Raw genomic sequence first — 13,687 nt, 5'->3', positions numbered from 1 at the left:
GGTTGTGAAACAAAAAATGTCAAAAATAGGAATGATGTCATAAAAATTGATATGACGTCATAGTGATGTGTCATGTGTGATAATTCATCTCTGCTGATGCCCTGTTCGATTCCCGCAAACAGAATTCAAAAAGCTTGCCGAGTTTCGGAGATAATTTTTTAGGCGATTTCCATTAGCGGAGATATTTTGACGTCATAACTTTTTTTCTCGGAGGAATTTTCAAAATCGGAGATGGTTACTGTCTGCGCAGGGTATTTTTACATATATACGCCAAGTTTCAGGAAGTTTCGATGAAAACTGTAGGCTGTGAAACAAAAAAGTCCACAAGAACAACAACGTGAGTAAGACAGAGATCCTCCACGAGGATCTAAAAATATAATACATTGAACTTTCTGATCATCTGTATCACTTGTTCTAAATCTGAAAATGTCGAATAAACTGCTCTGATCGTCTTTTTATCCCTTGCTATACAGGGTGTAACAAAATTCTGCAATCATGGTTAATTGTTGTTGGTTTTTTTTGTCAGGATGGTACCATTGAAAATGGGTTACACGATGCAGGACAAAGCTGAACTGGTCCTCTTACATGCTGGAGGTTTAAGCCAGAGAGAAACTTGTCAAGAATTCCAACGCCGACCCACGATTCCAGCATTTTTCTGCACCCTGTATATTCTGTCATCATCAATTTGATACTTTACCCGAGTCTTCGTGTAAACCACAACCACTTCTCCTTCCCACTTACCCCGTGAGGTACATTCTCAGTCCAAATGTTTGAACGCGCTCGGTACATGGGTACGTGGTTCTTTCGTACCGGTTCACGGTGCGTCTTGTCCTCTTTGGAGGCGAAAAAAGCCAAAATGAGGCAGAGCAGATGCGACATTGTTGTTTCCACCACGAAAGCTGTCTGCAAATGAACTTGGACAATGCACTGCATGTGGGATTTATTAACCACCATTATGACGTCATAATGCTTTAAAAAAAACGAATGATCTCAGCCACGCCCCAATGTATTGCTGTCATGGCAACACAAAGTTTTTTAAAAATGCTTCTCAATGTTAACCAAAATCGCAGGTGTTTAAGTTAATTTTTTTTACATAAATGAAATCATGTCATGTGTCACAATTCTCAGATCAATAAATAAGTTAATATATATGAAATTATACACTGGAAACAGGTATCATTGTTATTATATGTTGAACGTTTATTTTGGAATTTTCTCATGGATAAATAAATTTTATCATTCATCAATTCTATTACTCACTTTCAGGTTTTATTTTGACAGAGCGAAGAGATGTTTGAATATCAGGAACTTAATCAAAAAGGAAATCTTCGACACTGCCCTGGCCTAATGTCATAACCCAAATTTGGTTGCATTCTGACTGATCGGTCTGGAGGAGAATATTTTTTTGAAGAAAGTCGGCCATTTTGAATCACCTTCCAGGAACGAGCTTTGCAATCCCCTTACCAGGCAGAAGCAGAACGTTGTTGCCAAATTTCATCCAATTGGCGCAGCGATTTGGCCGGAGAAGTCAAAATAAGAGATGGACGGATGGAGGGTCAGATGGACAGACGTTGCACAACAACAATACCTTATCTGGAATTTCAATTACAGATCAGCTAAAAATAAATGACATAAGACAGTCAAGGCAGGTTCTCCCCCTCTCAAGTCAAGTCAATTAGGTGAATCCTCCCAAGTCTATCAAGTCAATCCTCCCAAGTCAATAAGGTCAATCAAGTCAACGTCTGACTTAGTCACTCTCCACCCACTCCGACCCCTCACCCCCTATCTCTCCCTCCCCCTTGTGCAGGCTGTGTGATGAAGGGGAGGGGGGTGATGGGAGAGTGTGGAGAGAGTGGGGAGGAGAGAGGAGAGGGTGTGGGAGAGGAAGAGAGTGGAGGGCGAGAGAGTGGGGAGAGAGGGAGAATTGAGATCTTGAAGTCACATTTTACATGACCTGGAATTACATACAGTATTACAAACTGTATTTCACATGTGCATGGGCATGTATTTACATGTTGTTGTGGGGCCGGGTCTCGGCGGCGAGCACGAACGCTAGGTGGAGCAGTAGAGTCGGCTCCACCGAACACCTGGAATCTAGATCGTGCTTCTCGGAGAACTCCGAAAGGCACGGGTTCCTTGCAGGACCGTGAATCGCCAATAATTCGATCGCGTGGGATAGGGTTAATTGCCTAATTTCAATATACCTAGATACCCACGCAGTCTAATTACCGGGGAACCACACCCTCGTGACAGTTCGTCAAGTCTGTGTCTGGAACACATTCCCATTCTGTACCTTCACTCTGAAAGGATGGAGTCAGGATCAACTGCTCTGGGAAAAATTGAATATTTTAATACGTACTGTCTTGAATGAAAAGACCAAGGTCTCCAATTTAGTCCAATTCCTCCCTTCCTTTCCCACCCTTTCCCCAATATCAGATTGTCCTCTGCATTTCATGGACTTCTCACCCACAAAAGGTTGAAAGGTTCCAAATCGATCTTGACACATCCTCCATGAGTAGACACAGTGGCACGTGCACTGCAAACCTCAACAATTGTGCTTCGGCTCTGTCCTCTCCTCTTTCGTCACACTTCTCCAGGTAATTCTCAGATATCTCCAACCTACATCTTGAAAAGTTTCAAAAAACCTCCTTACTCAAAAGAAGGACGACACACTTAGTCTTAAAGACTGGTTTGGGTCTGTGAGATATCTCTCCAGTTCTGCAGGATGCACACAGTTCACCTGCAAACATCTCCTAATGAAATTCTCAAAATCCAGAACCACTGCTCACCTCTACTCATTTATTCCTCTTTTTTCCCGCCTGTGGAAATACCTTCCACACTCTATTCAATCTCATTCGAACCCCATCAAAAGCCATGATACTTTCAACATCTGTTAAACCACCCCACCATTCCCAAAATTTTACTTATGTATCAATCATGACCCTATCAAGCATATAGTAATATAATTGCATACTAGTCATACAGTTTAAGATGGATCGGGCTGAAATTTTTTGACAGAGGTTGATTATAGTGCGCATAAAAGCGTGGAAGCCGATTTTTGATTTTCGAATTTTTATTTTTTCGGATTTTTTCAAAAATTTCAAAGTCCTGTTGCTAGGCAACGGTGGCGTCCATAACAACGGTGCTCAAAGACATACAACTAGATCCTGGTATGAACCTACCAGTCAAGTTTCATCAAAATCGGTTGACTCCTCTGGCCTCCAGAGCTGTCCATTACATATACTAGTGCGTGCCCATAGGTGCGTGCCAGTATGTGCAGCTTCGTTCCTTCACTCTCGTAAACGACGACTGGATTGGGGCATTTTTTCAATGAGATGGGACCAACCGTATCATAAATGGCCATAACTTGGGAAATACCTGGGAAACATACTCAGGTCCCCAGCGTCAATTGTGACGTCATATCAAACGAAGAAGAAGAAGAATTGTGACGCCTTCTCTCTCGCCCCACCCTCTCCTCCCTAGTCCCCCCCTCCTCTCTCCCCCTCCTCTCTCGCCCCTCTCTCTCGCCCCCACTCTCACCCCTCCTCTCTCACCACCTCCTCTCTCCCCCTCTCTTGAATTGTGACGCCCCCCCTCTCTCGCCCCTCTCTCTGTAAATGTATTCACAAATGTCTACCAAGCACAACAATTAATTCAAACCTTGGGAAAAAACAGCTTTCAAGCCCTTGGGAAACAGCTGTTTCCCTTGGGAAAATTCAAACCTTGGGATTAATTAATAATTTGAACAATTCATTTACAGAGATTTACAACAACATTTACATTTACAACAAGAGAAATGTGGAAGGGCAAATGGTGGTAGAGTTTGCAAAAAGAATGGAAATGGCAGTGGTAAACACGTATTTCAAGAAGAAGGAGGAACACAGGGTGACATACAAGAGTGGAGGAAAGTGCACACAGGTGGATTACATCTTAAGTCGGAGATGCAACCTGAAAGAGATTAGTGACTGTAAGGTTGTGGCAGGGGAGAGTGTAGCTCGACAGCATCGATTGGTGGTCTGTAGGATGACTTTAGAGGTGAGGTTGAGGAAGAGAGTGAGGGCTGAACCAAGGACCAGATGGTGGAAGCTGAAGGAGGAAGACTGTTGCGTGAAATTTAGGGAGGAGGTGAGACAGGCGTTGGATGGTGGTAAAGATGGGTGGGATGATTGGGCAACGACAGCAGAAGTTGTGAGGGAGATAGCTAGGAAGGTACTTGGTGTGACATCTGGACAGAGAAAGGAAGATAAGGAGACTTGGTGGTGGAATGAGGAAGTACAGGAAAGTATAAGGAAGAAGGGGTTGGCGAAAAAGAAGTGGGATAGTCAGAGAGATGAAGAAAGTCGGCAGGAGTACAAGGAGTGGCGTCGAAGAGCAAAAGAGAGGTGGCAAAGGCCAAGGAAAAGGCATACGACGAGCTGTATGAGAAGTTGGATACAAAAGAAGGGGAAAAGGATTTATACCGATTGGCAAGACAGAGGGACCGAGCTGGGAAGGATGTGCTGCAGGTTAGGGTGATAAAGGACGCAAATGGGAATGTGCTGACGAGCGAGGAGAGTGTGTTGAGAAGGTGGATGGAGTACTTTGAGGAGCTGATGAATGAAGAAAATGAGAGAGAGAGAAGGTTGGAAGAGGTGGAGATAGTGAATCTGGAAGTGGGGTGGATCAGTAAGGATGAAGTGAGGACTGCTATAAAGAAGATGAAAAGTGGAAAGGCGGTTGGCCCAGATGGTATACCAGTGGAGACATGGTAGTGCTTAGGAGAGATGGCAGTGGGGTTGTTAACCAGATGGTTTAATAAAGTCTTGGAAAGTGAGAGGATGCCGGAGGAGTGGAGATTAAGTGTACTGGTTCCGATTTTCAAGAATAAGGGTGATGTGCAGAGCTGTGGAAATTACAGAGGGATAAAGTTGTTAAGCCACACCATGAAGTTGTGGGAAAGAGTAGTGGAAGCTCGGTTGAGAGGAGAGGTGACGATCTGTGAGCAGCAATATGGGTTTATGCCAGGAAAGAGCACCACTGATGCAATGTTTGTTTTGAGAATGTTGATGGAGAAGTATAGGGAAGGCCAGAAGGAGTTACATTGTGTGTTTGTGGATTTAGAGAAAGCTTATGATAGGGTGCCAAGAGAGGAGTTGTGGCATTGTATGAGGAAGTCGGGAGTGGTGGAGAAGTATGTGAGGATCGTGCAGGATATGTATGAGGACAGTGTGACAGCGGTGAGGTGTGCGGTAGGAATGACGGACCGGTTTATGGTGAAGGTGGGATTGCATCAAGGATCGACTCTGAGCCCTTTCCTGTTTGCAATGGTGATGGACAGGTTGACGGACGAGATCAGACTGGAGTCTCCATGGACCATGATGTTCGCGGATGACATCATGATCTGTAGGGAGAGTAGAGAGCAGGCTGAATCGAGCCTTGAGAGGTGGAGGTACGCACTGGAGAGAAGGGGAATGTTAGTCAGTCGGAGTAAGACGGAGTACATGTGCGTAAATGAGAGGGAGGGTGGTGGTATGGTGCGGTTGCAAGGAGTTGAGGTGGGGAAGGTGGATTGGTTTAAATACTTGGGATCAACTGTCCAAAGTAACGGAGAGTGTGGGAGAGAAGTGAAAAAGAGAGTGCAGGCAGGATGGAGTGGGTGGAGAAGAGTTGCAGGAGTGATTTGTGACAGAAGGGTAGCTGCAAGAGTGAAGGGGAAAGTATACAAGACGGTAGTGAGACCAGCTATGTTGTATGGTTTGGAGGCGGTGGCGCTAACAAAAAGACAGGAAGCAGAGCTGGAGGTGGCAGAGCTAAAGATGCTGCGATTCTCGTTGGGAGTGACGAGGATGGATAGGATAAGGAATGAGTATATTAGAGGGACAGCGCAGGTAGGACGGTTTGGAGACAAAGTGAGAGAGGCGAGATTGAGATGGTTTGGACATGTGCACAGGAGGGAAGAGGAGTATATCGGGAGAAGGATGTTGAAGATGGAGCCGCCAGGCAGGAGGAGAAGAGGAAGGCCAAAGAAGAGGTTCATGGATGCAGTGAGGGCGGACATGAGGGTGGTTGGAGTGTCAATGGAAGATGTGGAGGATAGAGCAAAATGGAGACAGTTGGTCCGCTGTGGCGACCCCTAACGGGAGCAAGCCGAAAGATGAAGAAGAAGAATTTAAACCTTGGGAAAAAACAGCTTGTCATTGGTTGACAGATAAATGGCCGTAACTTGGGAACCACTTATCCGATTAATATCAAACCTTGAAAAGGCACATCCGCAGGTCCCCAGCAATATTCCTGGCAAGTTTCAATCACATCGGACCATCAATCGTGCAAAAAATAAATAAATAAATAAACATTAATTGTGACGTCATAGCAGCGTTTCTTGTCATTGGTCGACAGATAAATGGCCGTAACTTGGGAACCGCTCGTCCGATTAATATCAAACCTCGAAAAGGCACATCCGCAGGTCCCCAGCAATATTCCTGGCAAGTTTCAATCAGATCGGACCGTCAATCGTGCAAAAAAAAAAAAATCATAAATAAACATTAATTCTGACGTCATTCGTGATGTCATAGCACCGTGTCTTGTCATTGGTCGACAGATAAATGGCCGTAACTTGGGAACCGCTCATCCGATTGACATCAAACCTCAAAAAGGCACATGTGCGGGGCCCCAGCAATATTCCTTGCAAGTTTCAATCAGATCGGACCGGCGGTCATCGAGAAACGGTGGTCGCAGACAAACAGACGGACAGACAGACAGACAGACAGACATACAGACACACACACACACACATTGCTGGAATTATAGATAGATACAGACAGACGGAAAACCTGAGAATAACGGTAGTCTAGCGACCACCCAATGGAAACCCTGAGAATAACGGTAGTCTTGCGACCACCTAACAGACGGACAAGCCAGTAGGCGACATGGGTGGTCGCTATATAATTGCATAAAAGTCATACAGTTTTTGACGGATCGGGCTGAAATTTTTTGACAAAGAGGTTGATCATAGTGTGCATAAAAGCGCGGCAGCCGATTTTTGATTTTCTAAAAAAAAAAAAAGGATTTTTTTATTTATTTCAAAGTCCCGTTGCTCGGCAACGGTGGTGTCCATAGCAACGGTGCTCAAAAGCATAGAACTAGATCCTGGTATGAACCTATCAGTCAAGTTTCATCAAAATTGGTTGACTCCTCTGGCCTCCAGAGCTGTGCATTACATGCAAACAAACAGACAGACATACAGACAGACGGAAAACCTGAGAATAGTGGTAGTCTCGCGACCACCAAAAAACCTGAGACTAAGGGTAGTCTCGCGACCACCCAAAAGAAACTGAATTGTGAAATTATGATACGGGAAATATAACTCACGAGACGACCCGTGAACCCGTTGGGTTCCCGTTGTGACAGCGGTTGATAAAAAAAATCATTTCAGGAAAAAAAGGAAAAAAAAAGATAGCTCCAGCGAACTATACCGCCGAGGTTGTTTGCATTGATCAAATACTCCCGAAAAGTACTTGACTGAATCGTGAATTGATTTTTTCAATAATTTTTTTCGTTGCCCGATTTGAACGAAACTTGATTCTGCACACCGCAGGAGAATGGAGAGTAAGTTGGCCCGAAAAAATTTGTGCTGACGCGTACTGTTTTGGCTGTATTTCGGGAACATACATACATTCATACATACATACATACATGCATACATACATATATACATACATACATACATACATAAATACATATACACATACATACATACATACATACATATATACACAAGATGAGAGTTTTAGTAATATATAGATAGATTAAATTGGGATGTTTGTTTTTAATTAAAACCATGTAAATTGAATACATGTATTATTTTTTGTTTATGTTATATGAACAGGAACACTGGAAAAGAATAACGTGAAAGATGGATGTTATCGATAAATAATAAATCAAACTCCCAGAAGTTGTACAATTTGTCTGTGAGAAAAACACTCCCTCGTTGCTTCCTTCAGGAGCCGGTGTTCTCGTGGATTGCAGCAGATCACCGCAGTAGATTTCAGTCGATGTGGATTGTTGAAGTCATATCTGACTGCCCATACGGTGCGACCGCACACGAGGTACTTCTTGGTCTCCCGAGCACGTCGATTAGGACCTCCGGAACAATAGAGAGTACCCCGAGCCCTCCACCTGAGGGCAAGGTCGTCACAGACGTCATGCGTCACAGACGACAACTGGAAACGAAATAAGTAAATAAAACTTTGAGAATTTTTTTTTGTTTGAGAAATGTGTATGTATGTATGTATGTATGTATGTATGTATGTATGTATGTATGTATGTATGTATGTATGTATGTGTGTATGTATGTGTGATGTCTTCCTTTGAACCTCCTTATCATTACTGATGAATCAACACATCGATAAGCGTTTTTACCACATTTTGGTTAACCGTTTGTGTGCTGCATTGTTTACAGCCGCATGGTTACCTGTTGCTTTTTTATAATTATTTTCATAGAGCTGTGAGTTTCAAGTGATATTTGCAAAACACACAACTTGGGTGTCAAGTTAGACGGATAACCAGAATGAAAACAAACCAAAAAAAGTTTCAATTCTTCTTTTAATCTCGTCGCAAATCTGCGACCGCAGCACACAAAGGATTTAAAAAAAAACAAGCTCAAATGAGGTAAGATCCTCGTCCTCTTAATGATGACGTCATAAAAACGAAAATGACATCATTGTGATGTATCAGGTTTGCGATAAATTATCTGTGCTAATGCCCGGCTTGATTCCAGCAAACAAAATTCAAACAGCTTGCCTGGTTTCGGAGATAATAGTATAGGCGATTTCAATTAGCGCCGATATTATGACGTCAACTTTTTTTCTCGGAAGAATTTCCAAAATCGGAGATGGTTACCGCCTGCACGTGGGCTTTCTGCATATACATGGCAAGTTTCACGAAGATCCGCTGAAAACTCTGGGTTGTGAAACAAAAAATGTCAAAAAAATAGGAATGATGTCATAAAAATTGATATGACGTCATAGTGATGTATCATATGTGCGGTAATTCATCTCTGCTAATGCCCCGTTCGATTCGCACAAACAGAATTCAAAAAGCTTGCCTAGTTTCGGAGATAATTTTTTTAGGTGATTTCCATTAGCGGAGACATTATGACGTCATAACTTTTTTTTCTCGGAGGAATTTTCAAAATCGGAGATGGTTACTGTCTGCGCAGGGTATTTTTACATGTATATGCCAAGTTTCAGGAAGTTTCGATGAAAACTGTAGGCTGTGAAACAAAAAGCTAACAAGAACAACAACGTAAGACTTAGAGATCCTCCACAAGGATCTAAAAAACCCCCGTTTTCAATTCCTACTCCCAAGCCGTTTTTTGTCACCTTCAACTTGCCATGTATGAGTGTGATGTAAAATTTGAAACACAGACTGTAGACCGTAGGCATCAATGATGGCAAAATGCATGACTCCTCCCCCTGAACGTGCACGCCTCGGAGACGACGTCCCACTCCACCAGAATCTAGACATCGAGGACCAAACGGACCTGCGTGCAGCCGAATACTTTACATTTAAACGTTAATTAATAATCGATCGTGGCGGTGTAACGGGCGACGAAACGAAAAGAAATATTATAAACCGTTACAATCAACACTTGAAATATACGTATTAAATGTAATTGCGGAAGCGGAATTAATCTTAGAATAGTTAAAAACAAGGAGAACATGAAGATAAAACCCCGAAAAAAAAATGTGTAGAATTGAAAGGAAGTGGAAATACGTCATCACCATGGAAACGCGGCGCTCGCCGTTCATTGGCTCCGGGTGGGTTGATGCCGTTTGAATTGGACGTTTGAATTCCTTCATCGCGTTCGTGAGTGGTGTTTAATTTGTTTATCGTCGACTGATTTACATTTCACTTCATACTCTTTGAGGATGCCTGTTTGTGTTCATGTTCGTGTTGTCTCCAACGGTTATTTATTTCATCGTTCTCGCGTTTGTACATCTTCTCTTGTCAGGTATTTGCTCGATCGCCCCAAATCGGTTGTTGCTGTTGATCTCGAATATAATGCGATAAACTCAACCTCTACATGTATAATTCGAGGCTGTGAGAGTGGCCTAGTGAGTAATGGTCCACACACTCCCCCACCCCCCCCCCTCAGTTGTCTCGTCGGGGTTCGAATCCCGACCCAGCTATCAACTGTAAACCGTTGTTTTCACAGGCAGGGTGATTGTTCGATGTTTGTGAGTTCTCTGACAGGGTGATTGTTCGATGTTTGTGAGTTCTCTGACAGGGTGATTGTTCGATGTTTGTGAGTTCTCTGACAGGGTGATTGTTCGATGTTTGTGAGTTCTCTGACAGGGTGATTGTTCGATGTTTGTGAGTTCTCTGACAGGGTGATTGTTCGATGTTTGTGAGTTCTCTGACAGGGTGATTGTTCGATGTTTGTGAGTTCTCTGACAGGGTGATTCTTCGATGTTTGTGAGTTCTTCGATGTTTGTGAGTTCTCTGACGGTGATTCTTCGATGTTTGTGAGTTCTCTGACAGGGTGATTCTTCGATGTTTGTGAGTTCTTCGATGTTTGTGAGTTCTCTGACGGTGATTCTTCGATGTTTGTGAGTTCTCTGACAGGGTGATTCTTCGATGTTTGTGAGTTCTCTGACAGGGTGATTCTTCGATGTTTGTGAGTTCTCTGACAGGGTGATTCTTCGATGTTTGTGAGTTCTCTGACGGTGATTCTTCGATGTTTGTGAGTTCTCTGACAGGGTGATTCTTCGATGTTTGTGAGTTCTCTGACGGTGATTCTTCGATGTTTGTGAGTTCTCTGACAGGGTGATTCTTCGATGTTTGTGAGTTCTCTGACAGGGTGATTCTTCGATGTTTGTGAGTTCTCTGACGGTGATTCTTCGATGTTTGTGAGTTCTCTGACAGGGTGATTGTTCGATGTTTGTGAGTTCTCTGACAGGGTGATTGTTCGATGTTTGTGAGTTCTCTGACAGGATGATTCTTCGATGTTTGTGAGTTCTCTGACAGGGTGATTCTTCGATGTTTGTGAGTTCTCTGACAGGGTGATTCTTCGATGTTTGTGAGTTCTCATTGGGTGGAAGAGGGAAGAGCAGTTGGTGTACTACAGTACAGGGTGGCCATAAAATCCTCGTGAAACTTTGAACTTTTACAACTTTGGATCAAAATAATTGGATAAATCATTTAAAACTGAGTCTAACAACCATTCTCTCTCTCATTTTTTTTTCTTTTTAACCCCCATGAACCAAGCTGTTAGGTTCAAATTCAAAATTAGGATGCTAATAATAAAAACCTTGTTTCAAAAAAAGGTTTTGTACACTCTCTTGACCATGGTTATTTTTCCTTGTGTTTCATAAGCATGCTGATTTGCATTGTGAATCTGTTTATGCCAGTTTGAACATGATGGCCTGTTTGCTTAGGCCTGTACATTTCAGCAATTTTGCTGTACAAAATGAAGGACATTTTATCCTAAAACCACAAAATTTGCCTGCTTTCTTGGATTGCAACAAGGTAGCGGCAGCGCATTGATAATTTTTCATAAATATTTGTGATCATCAACATAACCACTCATTTTCAACCCCAGGTTAAATCTCGAGATGAAGTCCAGTGTGGAGCCAGATGCATTGCCGCCCAGCCAAGAGACGTGCTTTGCTGAACTGCAAAGGGTGAAAAGGCAGCTCTCGCAGTCTGAGTCCGAGCGACGTCAAGCAGCAGAGTATGGCCTTAAATTGCTTGAGATCCAGACCGAAATGCAAAACAGATTTTATGAGGAACAGCAGGAAATGGCCAACAAGCTTGAGGTTTGGGTTGTTTGCTATTCACTCCCCTTTTGCATATGTGAGGATGAAAAGGAGGAATGTGACAGTTGTACTTGAAAGAGTATTTGAACCGTCTTGATCAGCATTGTGTGTGAAAAGTTGATGAAAATGATGACATAATCCTGTCTCATTTGCAAATGTGGTTAAAAGTACATTGTGAGGGTGGTGATGCTTTGTGAGTACCTGAAAACTTTCTCTGGAATAACCTAATTTGCATTCCATTAGCAACCTCACATACCTCATGTTCAGTCAATGTTGATAGGAAATAGTTGTAAGTATAATACATAACACTATCCAGAACTAATCGCGGATAAACTCGCTTCATTTGATCACTTTCAATGGCAAATAGTTTACCTCCCCCCCCCCTCACCCACCTTGTGATTCACTTGGTTCTTTAGAGTGCTCAGTTCTTCAGTCATGTGTCATTGTTCTTCCTCCAACTTTTGTTTATTACCTTTGCATTTGCAGATCCACTCAGGATTAATATTCCTTAGTTTTAAGTTCAGGACCTCATTTCATATCCCAATACACCACTATCATGGAGTATGGTAGTACTCCATGTAGAGGGGTGATACAGGATAAAAAATGGCCACCTATTCAAATGTCATGATGGTTAAGGTGGCTGTCTTAAGATCTGAGGGTCTTGAGTACGAGCCCCTGTCGTGCTGTTGAAATAACATAAGGTGGGTTGATTCAGCAAAATGGGTACCAGCTTCCTGGTAATAGGGGCACTGCATCAGTGGCACAGCTACGCTTCCAGATTTGTTCGCATGATATTTCATCACAGCTGAGACCGTGATGGTGATTCCAATGCGAAGAAGTTACTTTGTCTTTGGGCTAGTGCAAGCAACACAAAATTTTAAAATACTGTGTATAAAACCTCATCATTTTATTCGGAAAATAAATCGAACATAAATGTGGACTTGACCAAACTAGGGCAGGATTGTGTGAAAGGGGGGGGGAGGGGAATGGACAATGGACAGAACCATTCCAAAAGCGATACATATCCAAACCATCACCCAAATCAACTGAAACAAGTATTAAAACAATTTAATAACAGAGATTGATTTAACCCATACTAAAATAACAAAATATATCAAACATTAAGCATTTTATTTTTTTTTATAACGATAATCACATCAACATTTCTGCATTTTATGCGGTAATTCAGTAACCCACATAGTGGACTGAATCAAAAGCCAGGATGTGGGGGTAGGTAGGGGTTGGGGGAGGGTATAATGTGCCACAAGCCAAATTTAACAACATAGATGGATTTATTCTATTCCAAAATAACAAAATATGTAAAACATTAAGCATTTTATTACTTTAAAAAATTGCAGGAACAAGAAAAAAAAAAATTTTAAATGTAAAAACAGAGGGATGAAATCTCAAAAAAAATCAACCAAACAAGGTAGGAATAACACCACAATATGATATTGTGGAATTGTAATGTCGTGTCATTCCTACCTTGTTTGGTTGTTTTTTTTTTGAGATTTCATCCCTGTTTTTACATTTTTTAACAAACTTTTTCTTTTCTTCTAATAATATTTGAATGAGGGTAATTCATCTGTTTACATCCATGCACATTGCAATGTGGTTTATTGTTTGAGTCGTGTGCATCCTGCCCTGTTTACAGGTTTTGGAGCAGCAGCGTTTTGCAGCTTCACAAGAAGCCACTTTAAAGTCCAGCTTGCTCTCCAGTCTCACGGCTGAGTATGAGGCACACAAAACTGAGAACAAGAATAAGATTCAGGATCTGGAAGCCAGACTTGAACGTTGTACTACCAAGCGCACCCATTCTCTCCAGGCTGCAGTACGGTTATGCTCTTGCATGCGCACGTGCCCCTGCAGTGTTGTACTCCACAGCTCTT

General features: G+C 42.5%; 1 protein-coding gene across 3 annotated transcripts in view; it reads left to right on the top strand.

Moving 5' to 3' along the window:
• The first annotated feature begins 9,726 nt into the window (after positions 1–9,726).
• Positions 9,727–13,687, top strand: part of SPDL1 (spindle apparatus coiled-coil protein 1) — a 68,685-nt gene continuing 64,724 nt past the window's right edge. The window contains exons 1-3 of one of the 3 annotated variants that reach the window (XM_085897884.1): positions 9,727–9,846; positions 11,582–11,798; positions 13,453–13,629. In XM_085897884.1, coding sequence (XP_085754010.1) covers positions 11,595–11,798; positions 13,453–13,629 — 381 coding nt within the window. In that variant the 5' untranslated portion in view covers positions 9,727–9,846; positions 11,582–11,594. The other 2 variants (XM_085897883.1, XM_085897882.1) reach the window with 2 other exon arrangements.

This window comes from Eptatretus burgeri, chromosome 10 (assembly GCF_056783735.1).
Source record: "Eptatretus burgeri isolate ZD-2024b chromosome 10, Ebu_testis_v1, whole genome shotgun sequence".
NCBI lineage: Eukaryota > Metazoa > Chordata > Myxini > Myxiniformes > Myxinidae > Eptatretus > Eptatretus burgeri.
The sequence above is the reverse complement of the archived record's forward strand: the minus strand, read 5'-3'. Positions and strand labels throughout refer to the sequence as shown.